General features: G+C 39.3%; 1 protein-coding gene across 1 annotated transcript; it reads left to right on the forward strand.

The window, feature by feature from the left end:
• The first annotated feature begins 5,410 nt into the window (after positions 1-5,410).
• Positions 5,411-9,761, forward strand: LOC145796692 (uncharacterized). The gene is made up of 4 exons (XM_082881858.1): positions 5,411-6,349; positions 7,610-7,733; positions 8,525-8,574; positions 9,495-9,761. The coding sequence occupies exons 2-4, from the start codon at positions 7,622-7,624 to the stop codon at positions 9,612-9,614; spliced, it is 282 nt and encodes a 93-aa protein (XP_082737984.1). The 5' UTR covers positions 5,411-6,349; positions 7,610-7,621; the 3' UTR covers positions 9,615-9,761.
• Positions 9,762-13,346: the final 3,585 nt, after the last annotated feature.

Below are 13,346 nucleotides of genomic sequence, written 5' to 3' on the forward strand. Positions count from 1 at the left end.
AAAAAAATTTAGTCGCTGTATATTGACTTTTGGCTACTAATATATTTAGTTGCCGAATGGGAAATAAAAAAATTATTTTTTCTCTTTGGCGACAAAAGTTTTAGTCGCCAAATATTCACTTTCAGTGACAAAATAAAATTTAGTTGCCGTATATTAACTTTTAGCTACTAAAATATTTAATCGCCAAATGAAAAATAAAAAAATTATTTTTTGACTTTAGCGACTAAAGTTTTAGTCGCCAAATACTCACTTTCAACGATAAAAAATTATTTTAGTCGCCTTTAACTAACCAAAAGTAAATTTTTTTTTTTATTTTTATCTTTGGTAACCTATCTTCAACGACTAAAATTTAGTCGCCAGATCTGTTCAAAATTTTACTGGGAAAAATTTCATATTGGCGCCTAAATTTTTGCCCAAATCTATTACTTCTTCATGGTTCTCTCTCTCTTGCTCTCCCTCTCTCTCTCTCTCTCTCTCTCTCACACACAGAATCAATCACTCGTACTACCCTCTCGGCTCCCGCGAATCGATTGTGAACCCGGTTCAACCCACCTTGGCCACGGAGGACATGGGAGCCGGACGCTTCACACTGAACATTTCTAGGGTTAATGGGTCGGTGGCGATCGATACAGGAATCGTTCAGGCTTCGGCGACACAGACTGTGTTTGATCGAAACCCAGTTGCGATTTTGGGGTTTCGAGAGTTTTGCTCCTGGTAAATATAATCTTGTTTTTGCACATTTTTCAGCTTCATTTGTATTTGGTTCTAAAAATTTCTCACTATAACATGTTTACATGATTCATTCATTCGGTCCAATTACTTCTCAACGATTGAATTTTCCATTTTTTTTGTTGTAAAACTGTGAAAACAAGAGCTTAATGAAAACGACAGGTTTGAGGATCCTGAGTTTTCTATTATTTTTTTTTTGTTTCCCTTCACAATAGCTTCTCAATAATTTTTTCGTGTCTTGGATTTTTCAATTTTATATTTGTTGCTTTCACCAGTTTTGTATTTGATTGCTTCTAAGAAATTCTGCGTGAAATTTTTGCTTTTGATCTCAATGTGATAGAGCATGTTAGTTTTTTAAAATGTGTACAATTAGTTGGGTGACTGAGATTGATACTTCCTTAATCCTACAGTTAGATTTGTTTCTCGAACTTTCAATGTTCAGCCCCACGACTCTTCTTTGTCCCCTCTCCCTTCGACATTGTAAAACTGTTAGGATCAAAGACACCCAGAGAATTATCTCACACACACAGAGAACACAATATTTACGTGGTTCGGCCCAATGCCTACATCCACAGACAGAAATGAGAATTATCACTAAAATGGAGCAAAAATACAAATACAGAGGAGGAGATAAAACTCACTCAACTCACAGCTCTCACTCTCAATTTCTGATAATTTCAACTCTCCCCTCAACCTCTATTTATACACCAATGAGGGAGAGCCTCATTGGTCACCACCTACCCTCTTCCACTCTCTAGTGGGGTTGGTAGAGTGGGAGAGCCACTTCCATTGGGTGGAGAAAGTGGGTTCTCCAATGGGAGCTCACATAGGATGATCCAACAAATCACCCCCTCAACTCATGTGAGGTGATCCAGTCCACACACTGCTGCTAATCTTGTCACGCCCAAAAGACCAACAGAATCTTCATCTCCTCACTGAGACATTGCATTCCCTGAAAGCTAGAGATAATATACCAGAGATACAAGAGGAGGAGGGAATCCTACATCCTCAACTCAACTCACACCACTCTCTGATTTGGAGAGAGCCTCTGCTCCTACCTCCCACAAATCTCTTCCACGCTTCCTGTCTCGGATATCTTCACTTGCTATGCTTGAACTTGCGCAACCAAGATATCTTGACACCCCCTGATTGGATGTCCTGCACCCCCTGCTCGGGATACCCTTGCATTACCGTGTAACTCCTTGCATGATGAACACGGGAGCAACTAGAAAACTTCAGAGTGTGACACATCAACATCCTCAATTTTCCTTGCTCGGAGCTTATTTCTGAACAACCAGCCTTTGCTTTCTGCACTTTAGAACAATTTCCCAGCGATCTCATACGCCCATTGTCTGTGCTGCAATCCCTGATGTTCGGTTTAGTCTCACTTGTACGTCCGTACTGATGTTTGACAGTTAGCCCTTCTGCCAAGACAACTTCCATCGGTCTGTACAAGGTATCACTATGCAACTCCGTGCATAGTGCTCGCACCCCCTTATTGGAGTGCATTGCAACGCTCACTTTGCGACTCGAGATTGCATCCCTCCTTTCCATGCATCTTTTGAGAGGTTGCAAAATGTCTCTAACACGGAAGCAAAAGAAACTCTCTTCTTCACTGGCATAGTCTCTACAGACTTGGTTTCTTTGCTCTGAACTTTCTTCAAGATTGGCTTCACTGGCTCAGATCTGTGCACCTTTGAACTGCCTCCTTGCGTTCCCGTGCACCGTTTTCGCCATTCCTGATGAAAGCCTTGCTCAATCATACGCTTTGGTTGCGTATGTTCTCTCTTTGTACCCTTCGACTGGCATTTGACAACACTCATCTTTGTCAAAACTTCTCCTTCCAGTCTGTACAGTTTGTTGCACAATTTGCCTTGCAACATTTCTCTATCACCTCTGCGTACATGAAGAACCCCGCTACTAGATGAGAAACAATTTCCTTTTAGATCTAGCATACTCAGGGAGATTAGATTCCTCCGTACTCCTGGCACATGTCGGACCTCAGATAAAATTACTTTTCTTCCATCCTTAGTAAGGAATCGCACTGTCCCTATGCCGACAACTCTGTTCACTGTGTTGTTGGCCATCCGGATAATGCTACCGCTGACTCTTCGGTAAGTGGAGAAAAGCTTCCTATCCGCACATATGTGGAACGTACACCCTGAATCCAAAATCCAGCCGGGTGTTTTCAACTCTGACGAGACTGTAAGCATCACCTCTTCATCGTCAGAGGAATGCACTGCAACTGCTGTAGTTGAGGGACCTCCGTGTCCCTTAGCCTTCTCTTTGGCTTGTCTGTCCGCCTTCTTCTCCGGGCAATCTCTTATTACGTGATCCTCTTGATCACAGTAAAAACACCTCCTCGTGTTGTCCTGTCTGGACTGTGAACGCCCTCTGCTTTTACTTCTTCCTCTACCTCTGCCCCTTTCTCTATCTCTGCCTCTACTTTCTGTGACAAGGGCATGGGACTGCTCTCCTTCTATCTCTTTCTTCCTTGCCTCCTCGTTGAATAAGGCGTCTGTGACCATTCCCATGGTCAGCTTCCCTTCGGGTGCAGAATTACTGAGAGAAACCACCAACGTCTCCCAGCTGTCTGGTAAGGAACTGAGTAATAATAATGCTTGCATCTCATCCTCTAACTCCATTTTGATTGATGCAAGCTGGTTCACAAGGCTGTGAAATCCACTGGTGTGTTCAGCAACAGACACACCATTCTTCAGCTTCAGGTTTATAAGCCTTCTCATTATCAAGGCTTTGTTCCGTGCGGTCTTGGACTGGTACATGCCCTACAATTTCATCCACAGGGCATAGGCGTCTGTTTCTTGGGCAACATGGTGGAACACACTGTGGTCAATCCACTGTCTGATTTGACCGACAGTCTTCCGGTTGGTTTTTATCCAGTCCCCATCCTTGTCTCCATCTGGTTTGACCCCCTTTAGCGCTATAGGATCAAACAAATCTCTACAATACAGGACGTCCTCCATCCGCAGCTTCCATATCGCATAATTAGAAGCGTTCAACCGAATCATCGGCCCTGAAGCTGATGTGGATTCCTCCATCATCCAGAAAGTATCTCTGTGTGAAAAACAGGCTTTGCTGTGAAGTCCGGACTGCACAAATTAGCCAGAAAAGTACTTCGGATTGCCAAAATAAAAATTGCAAATTTTTGAAACCTTATTTGAAAAATCTGACCGTAAGGATGTGTCCGAAATACTCCAAATAGTCGGAAATCACTATTGGATCACCAAAAACGGACTCCAAATGGCTTCAATCAAGCCAAAACAATTTTAACAGTTCAGATCGGCAGAATCTGGTGCGCCTGCGAAGCACCAGATTACTCCTCCGGTTATGCTGACGTCAGGCTGACGTCATCGGCTCGGTCAGCGGCTCGGTCAGCGGCTCCGGCTCGGTCAACGCGGCTCCTGCTCGAGCGGCTTGGTGCGCGTGCGTGCGTCGCGTGTCGCGCGTCAACTCACGCGTCGTCTACCTTCGTCCGCGCGTGTAGCGCGTGTCTGAGACTGGGACCACGCGCCGGGAGCCTGCACGGTGCGTGTAGGCGCGTGACGCGACTGGGATTCACGCGCCAACTTCTATAGGCGCGTGAGGGCGCGTCCGGCCTCCGTTGGATGTCTGCTTTATATTTCTGGACTCCTCTCGTCGAGCCCTTGCTCCTGGTATGCTCAAAAACTGATTTCGAGCAATACGATTTCTGGGCAGTTTCGGAACAACACTCTGTTTTTCCGCAAAACGTACAACACCGGCTCTGATACCACTTGTTAGGATCAAAGACACCCAGAGAATTATCTCACACACACAGAGAACACAATATTTACGTGGTTCGGCCCAATGCCTACATCCACAGACAGAAATGAGAATTATCACTAAAATGGAGCAAAAATACAAATACAGAGGAGGAGATAAAACTCACTCAACTCACAGCTCTCACTCTTAATTTCTGATAATTTCAACTCTCCCCTCAACCTCTATTTATACACCAATGAGGGAGAGCCTCATTGGTCACCACCTACCCTCTTCCACTCTCTAGTGGGGTTGGTAGAGTGGGAGAGCCACTTCCATTGGGTGGAGAAAGTGGGTTCTCCAATGGGAGCTCACATGGGATGATCCAACAAAAACACACTAGAATATGTTGTTGAGACTGGGAGTAATTAGAAAAGGATTTTGGCTACTAACCCGATCCACTCAATCGAGCGAAGGTTCTTGGCTGCACAAGCAGAATCTGACTGGGACGATTGCTTTGATACTGGACTAATCTGTGTGAGTGGAGCCTCTGGGCAGCACAACCGGAGGTTTTTTACCTGAATGATTTTGTGCACACAAAAATCATTGTTCTGTCCAGATTTGATCTAGCACTTTAAATAGACCTTTATAATTCCATTAGTTATAAGTTTTGTGATCTTGTTGAGAGATATATACATTAGTGAAAGATCAATAGTGTGTGCGAGATTGAGTGTGAAGAGACTTGTAATTCTTTTATTCAGATTTTAGTTAAGTGACTCGGTGGACATAGCCTTGAATTTGGGTGAACCATGTAAATCTCGTGTTGCTTTGTGGGTCCACAGAAACCACAGTTTGGTCTTGTTTGCCTATGTGTGGTTTTACTTTCTCTAGATGTAGAGATGTTTTCTCTTTGGATGCACTACTCAGTAACTATTAAGATAGAGGAGAAGGTACTTAACTGATATTTTTCTTTCTAACTAATGACAATGTCAAACATTGATTGTATTTTCCACACCTGTTTTCTGCGCCATGGAGCCACGTAAAAAAGACACCAACTTTTGATTTCAATCTATAGCGTGCATGCTAAAAATAGAACATTATTGGTTTATGGTTCACAGCCCCCTGCCCCACCAATTGTATATTTCATCCGATTCAAATGTATCTGCTTTAAGTCATTGTCACTTTATATTTTGACTGATGTTATCAGGTTGGCCATTTTGTATGACTACTTGAACTGATGCTAGCTTGATATCTAAGATCACAATTCTACAAAGGCAAAACATTGTTATTTCGTCATCTTAGTTACTTCTTGTATAGCTGTAATAACTAAAAGATTACTTTAAATTAGTGGGCACAAGAACTGTGGCAAGACTAGACTATGAATCTTAGTTGAATTACATTATTGCATATGCAATGAGGACATTAGTATGGTACATGCTTACAGTATGGGAGGCCAGAGGCCCATAAATGTAATTTATCATTGTTTATTCTTTTTTATTTTGGACTCAAGCAAATTACTCAATTCAATAGAACTAGTATTTTATATGCTAGTTTCAATCAGGAAAATTAAAAGTAAAGATATAGATAGGTGATGGGTTTGAGGTGGCATTTGGTGTTTTAGACAATGGTTCTTTTACAATGGATTTTGAACAATTGTAAAATTGAAACTTTATGGAAAATGTTATACATATACATATATGTATATATATATATTTTTATAATTATTGGATTCTCATTCTTGAATGGTAGATGTGTAAGGAGTAAGGAGTGAGGAAAGTGAAGGTGCTCGTGTGATCTTTATTGAGGGGAAAAATGTACCTTTAATTGTTGTGAAGAAAGATGGTGGTTTCAACTATGCTTCCACTGATCTAGCGGCTCTTTGGTTAGTGTTTTAAAATTTGGAGTTAATTAAAGTGTAAATTATATGACCCTTCTATATGTCATTCATTCTTGCATCTATACTTATATATGTTTAATCTAGCATATGATCTGCATGATTTATATAATGCATCTCTCCATGTTTCTTCCTTTAAAGATATAAATTATATGATAGAATCATCTTGTGGCCCTATCCTCATCAGTCTAAACCTTGCTATGAGAACTGACGCTTTCTAACACTCTATGAGGGGCTGGCCCTACTTCAATTAAAGCTTGCAACTACTCATTCTGAGGTTGACCAACCTAAGCTGTTGCCTTACCTTTTGCTAAATGAAATATTTACTTAACCAAAAAAAAAGGAAAAAAGAGATGTGGTTGCTTTACCTTTGCTTCCACAAAAGACCGAAGAGGATTCAACCAAAATTATTAACTTTCCATGGTCCCCAATGATGGAAAGCCACCATCCAATCCGCATACATTCATTCTACTTGGAAAATATGGCTTAGTTAGCTCTCTACCCATCTATCTATTACTGATAGGCTCGGTTGGCTAAGTAAGTACTTCTCTTGTTAGGTTAGCTAGTAATTAACTTAGACATAATCAGCAAGGCTTTCATGCTAGTAAGTACTTCCACTGGCCAGTACTTTTTTTTTGGTTAGCTAGTAATTAATGTAGACGTAGTTGGCAAGGCTTTTGTGCCAGTGCTTTGTATACATCATGTGTATAATAATCCTGTCTCCATTTGGAAATGGAACTTACTTGGAGAAAAGAATGTTTATTGTGAGTTGATAACACCAAATCTTGCTTATTCAACAAAAATAGAAGTTAAGCATTGTTCTTGACGGACCTAACTAATTTGTCCTATAAACGTCTTTGAAAATTTTAGGGGCCCTGAATAGGTCTATATTCAGAAATGTTCAAATTTGAGAATTTTTGTGGACTGGAGGTTGGAATCCTATTGATTAGTGCTAGTTGGCTATGGCTGAATGTCTTGAGTGGTGAATAATTAATAATCATATGATGTCTGCTACATGACTGTGTTTAACTATGTGAATACTGCATGTACTTGCAATCTAGACCAATTTTACCATTTTCGCTTTCTTCTGCTGCCTCTCCAAACTTCCCACAAGCAAAAGAGGCATAGTAGTGTACTTTGTTTTCTTACAATTGTTGGTATCTGTTTCTAGACTTTCCCTGATTATTTCTCATCCTTTTGCGTCACAATATTCACAAATGAATTTTTTATTGTTCATATTGTTAACAGATTGATAGCATCATGTCAACAAGGATGGCAAATGAGCATGATGCAAGCAGAAGGTTAAAATCAAAATTTCTAGTTCAGTTTGATGGGGTGACCTCAAATTCCGATGATCTAGTAATCGTCATAGGTAATGTCCTATTTCAATTCAATGTATCCCAAAATTGTCTATTCGGGATCAGTCATATAAAGTTGTAAACTATTATATGCTATTTCTTTATCTATACTTGTATTGCTTAGAAACTTTTAGGCGTCATGTCTTCTAGTATAATGTGATTCTATAAGAAGACAACTAACTGCCTCAAGAGGTTGGTTCAGCTGACTTGGTATTGTCAGGCTTATCTGAAGGTTTTAGGCATTTGGGTTTGAACTGTCCACTTGAGTTTATAAATGCTTCATGATCTTCTTACCTGTGGAATTGTAACAATTGAACCTTAGTAGTTAGCAGTAAAAGAGTACGTATTCAAATAACAGGAATTGGTAGTAATGCATCCTTCATCTGCATCTCTCTAGTCTACAAATGCTCATAGAATGTAAATTGGAAGGATTCTGGGAAGAAGCATACATGCTTACCATTGAATGACCTTTTTTATTGTACTTGTAGTATTCTTTCAAATTGATACTTAAATCTTAGTTGTGGAGGATTTAATGACCAACTGATATAAATGTTACCTCATAACGCTAAGATCACATCAATGGATTTCAGCATTGCCTTTTTGAGGGATGGATGGATGACATATTCATGTGAATTTTTTTTGTCAATTTATTTTTGGGATTTAAGGAGAAGAGAACCTTCATATAGTTTTCTGAGGTGGGACTAGCAGACACTGGTTTATATTACTGAATGTTAATCAATGTATTATGCCCGGTTGTATTCTACCCTCATCTTTCTCTTTGTTAACTCCTGTTATGTTAATGCAGGTGCAACTAATAAGCCACAAGAATTGGATGATGCAGTTCTTAGGAGATTGGTTAGTGTCCTGTCACATGAACTTTCTGCGATTGTTTTAGGAGCTTTAAGTATGAATAAGTGATAGATTTTACTGAAAGGGATGTATCTTATTAATCGATATTAATGTGCAATATCTCATGAAAATATTGTAATTGTTGCAAGTAACTGGAGTCTTGTGTTTGAAACTTTGGATCTAACATTCATTGATTAGGCCCTTTCTTTTAAAGGAAAAATTTACTTTCTTCTTTTTCTGGACCATCTTTCATTCTTTGAATGACTACTAGCAAGTAGAAACTAGTGTGAGATGCATAAATTGCCATGGACATTGTGCTACTGCCTAGATAAGGACTAAGATAATGAGAACCTAGGAAATCATGCCAAAGCCAGTGGAACCTTAGCCTTGTACCAACTGAACGAGTTGAAAATTTTGGGTATATTGTTGTGTTTGAGATGAATGGTGGGAGGAGCTAATTCCATCAGGCATGCTTAGGTTTGGTCCAACTCAAATTTCTGTTGCTTTGTTATCGGGATTGAGGTAAAGCGTTTTGTAGGCATTAAGACTGTTTATGATGTCTGGATTTTGCTTCCAAATTATATCAGCCAACTGGATGAGTGGGCATTAATTGTTAATTTTCCAAGTCCCATACTACCTTGCCTTGAGAAAATGGCGAAGCACTTGTTGCTTCTCTGATGGTTCTATTGAATTGTCATTATGAATCTCTATGCTTGGTCATATAGTAAAAATTACTAAAATAAACAAAGAAAAAGGAAGAAAGACATGGCAAAACATCTGAACAATACTCTTGTCAATATCTTGGGTTGAAACTTCAATATATGGAAGATACAAATTCAACTAGTTTTATTTATTTATTTATTTTTTAAATGTGAAATTGATTTCTGGTTGTACTTATGATTGTTTGATTTGGAATCCTGAACCAGGTGAAGAGAATATACATTCCTTTACTGGATGCCCATGTTAGAAGACTTCTATTGAAACACAAACTCAAAGGCCAAGCTTTTTCCTTGCCTGGTAAGACCATCCTCAAATTCCAGAACTGATTTTTCATTCACATAATTTTGATCTGAATGATCCTATTTTGTTTTTCAGTAACTTAGTTTCCTTCATCAGGCAGATGTTATGTGTAGTTTGCTTCATAGTTGTAGATTTGCCTTTTCTTGTTTTTTCCTTAGCTTTCAGTTTCAAAAATGATTCATAAATAGTATTTTAAATAAGTTTTGAAGAAGACTACTTTACACTAAGCTCCGTAGAAAGTTCAAAGAAATGGTAAATTGTCCCTTAACAGGGGGCACAACTAGTGAAGGTATTTTAACTATGACAAACATAGAATGGCATTCTTTTAGAACAATGTATTTCTCTTGGTTACAAGCTGAATTTTTTTTTTATGCTTAATATGTCTCTGATATTTTGTGTTTAGGTAGAGTTTGGGTAACGTTGAATAGTTGTTATCTTCTGCCAATTTGAATATTTGGATATGAAATGAAACAATAAATACTTGTGATTGATAACTTGGCAAAAATTCAAAACAGCCCCCGAACGACTATGTGGCTCGCACGGATAGCTTTGCCATGACAAATAGGACTTGTGAGAACTGACGGAACGTTATTTGGACCCGTAGGTTGGGAGTTAGAGCCAAATATGCCCTAAACTTAGTCGAAAAAGGGCTTTTTGGAGGTGAAAATTCAAAACAGCCCCTGAACGACCGTGTGGCTCGCACAGATAGCTTCGCCATGACAAATAGGACTTCTGAGAACTGACAGAACGTAATTCGGACCCGCAAGTTGGGAGTTAGAGCCGAGTACGCCCTAAACTTAGTCGGAAAATGGCGTTTCAGGGGCGGAAATTCAAAACAGCCCCTGAACCACTGTGTGGCCCACACGGACAGTTCCCCCATGACAAATAGGACTTGTGACAACTGACGGAATGTAATCCGGACCCGTAAGTTGGGAGTTAGAGCCGAATACGTCCTAAACTTAGTCGAAAAAGGACTTTCCGGTGGGGAAAATTCAAAACAGCCCACGAACCGCTGTGTGGCCGACACGAACACCTTCCCCATGCCAAATAGGACTTGTGACAACTGACGGAATGTTATTCGGACTCATAAGTTGGGATTTAGAGACGAATACGCCAAAACTTTGTCGAAAAAGGGCGTTTCGGCGGCGAAAATTCAAAACAGCCCTTGAACCGCCATTTGGCCGACACGAACACCTTCCCCATACCAAATATGACTTGTGACAAATGACGGAATGTTATTCGGACCCGTAGGTTGGGATTTAGCGCCGAATACGCCCAAAACTTAGTCGAAAAAGGGCATTTCGGGGGGCGAAAATTCAAAACAACCCTTGAACCGCCGTGTGGCCGACACGAACACTTTCCCCATGCCAAATATGACTTGTAACAAATGACGGAATGTTATTCGGACCCGTAGGTTGGGATTTAGCGCCGAATACACCTAAAACTTAGTCGAAAAAGGACGTTTCGGGGGCGAAAATTCAAAACAAGCTCCGAACCGCCGTGTGGCCGACACGAACACGTTCCCCATGCCAAATAGGACTTGTGACAACCGACGGAATGTTATTCGGACCCGTAGGTTGGGATTTAGAGCCGAATACGCCCAAAACTTAGTCGAAAAAAGGCGTTTCGGGCGCGAAACTTGAAAACAGCCCCCGAACATCTGTCTGACTCTCACGGGCAGCGTCCCTATTATGAATAGGACTTGTGACAACTGACGGAATGTATTGTAGATATATAGTAATGGAAAATTATGGGAAAAATATTCAGAAACCAATATGAACTCAGTTTATGCCTTGTTATAAACTTGCTAATTTTTTGAACGTACACACATGTGTTATATTATATTTAAGTTTTCATACAAGTATGAAACATGCTCATGGTGTTTCTGAGGCCATGTGCGTCATGAGATATCAAGTATTCTTTCTTTAATGAACCATTTATAGGTGTCTCAACATACATTTCTACATATTTCCTTTTATGATTGAAATTTATTTTTGTTATTATTTTTATCACATGTTCTAATATCCTTTCTGAAATGGTACTGACATACATTAATAAGTAGCGATGGTTTTATATCCAATCTAATGTTTCAAGTGCCTTTTGGAAAGAAATAACGAGGAAGTTGGTAAAAAGAATACTTTCTATTCACATTGGGTTTTGATATTGGTTTAGCCACAGAATTTGGATATATGTTGCATACAAATAGAAGATTGTTACATTAGCTTTATGTTACTAATGAAAGATTTAGTAATGATTGTTCTGTATTTAACAATGTCCCTTATAACAAAAGACTTTAGAAAGACTGTAGAATGACTGATAATTGATTCATCATGGAAGGTTGCTTCTCACTTATTTTTATTTGTCACTTGTTGCCAAATTCATTCGTGAAGTTGGGCATTTTTTGATCCAATTCTAATTTTTTTTTTTTCGTTTTTTGTAGATGACTTTGGTGCGTGGACTTCCAGAGATGTTTTGGTGTATGGAGAAGAAATTGTACTTTTGTATAGAAGTAATATAATACTTTTGTCATCTCCGGCTTTTGTGTAGTTAACTATTACTGATACATAAAACTTTTGGCAGCCAACAGGTAATTACTGGCATGGTAGATAGATCATCTTTCGTCGCCCTACAGATATATGATTTTTTGTCGTGGTACATAGATGTACTTTTGGCTTGGTACATACATCACCTTTTGTCGTGGTACAGATTACGATGGGAATTTGTACCATGCCAAATGGTCATTTCACATGGTATAGTAAATGTAATTTTTGTATATGGAGGGCTTTACTTTTTGTATGATTCTATATTTTGTATGGAATTATTATTTTAGTTTGGACAATAGTTGGTTTGTATGTACTTGGACAGTTAAAGTAATTTATTTTTTGTATAGATTGTGGAATTATTGATAGTTTATGTATCATTTTATTTAAGGCCATTTTTTGATAAATCCTATTTGTAACTGTTTTATTCCATAAAACCCAAACTATTTCTGAATATTCCATTAGGTCCATTAATTGTAAAAGGACGAAATACCCCTCCGCCTCTCCCACGTGTAATCGGTTTTGCAAAAACCCATTCCCATTCCAACTATTCAATCCACAAAATTTCCAAAACAAAAACTAAATCCACGAAACTAGATTCACATCGCCTCACCAACGTCGTCGTCGTCCACCGTCCACCGTCGATCCTAGATTCCTCTTCATCTCACAGCTGCGAAGGTTCACATCGGAAGGAGGGTGCTTCTTCGTTGTTGTATTGAGTTTATTTCATCCACTGAGAGTGACCATACCCACCCACCATGAGGAACAAAAGTAAGCAATGCCATTCCCCCTTCTGCTTTTCAATCATAATGTGATCATCGATGTATACATCCACCTTCTGGTTTTCGGATTTGAATTTGTAAACATAGATGTTTTCGGAATTGATTTTGTAAACACAGATGATGTGAACATTCCCATTAGTGTTGATTACTGGGTAAACTTACATTAGTAAACACTGATGTGAACATTCACATCAGTGTATAACGATGTGAATGTTCACATTACTGTCACTGTTGATTGTTGATGTCCACAGAACCCCCAAACTTTACTCAACAATGTGATGGAATATGATGTAAATATTTACATTGTGACATCAATGTCAGATTTGTTTGTGTTGTTGGGTGTTGTTTGGTGCTGTTGGTTCCACCTTTTGATTTTTAGCAAATTATAATATAATGTGATCACCCATAAAAACATTTACATTGCCCTGTAACTGTT

Source organism: Camellia sinensis, chromosome 8 (assembly GCF_055761805.1).
Source record: "Camellia sinensis isolate YWXY chromosome 8, ASM5576180v1, whole genome shotgun sequence".
In the NCBI taxonomy this organism is placed as follows: domain Eukaryota; kingdom Viridiplantae; phylum Streptophyta; class Magnoliopsida; order Ericales; family Theaceae; genus Camellia; species Camellia sinensis.

Bases quoted from the DNA above. Each gene is read 5' to 3' on its own strand.
- LOC145796692 (XM_082881858.1), top strand. From the start codon at position 7,622: ATGTCAACAAGGATGGCAAATGAGCATGATGCAAGCAGAAGGTTAAAA. The intron at 7,734-8,524 runs GTAATGTCCTAT...ATGTTAATGCAG, and splicing joins TGATCTAGTAATCGTCATAG to GTGCAACTAATAAGCCACAA. The intron at 8,575-9,494 runs GTTAGTGTCCTG...ATCCTGAACCAG, and splicing joins ATGCAGTTCTTAGGAGATTG to GTGAAGAGAATATACATTCC.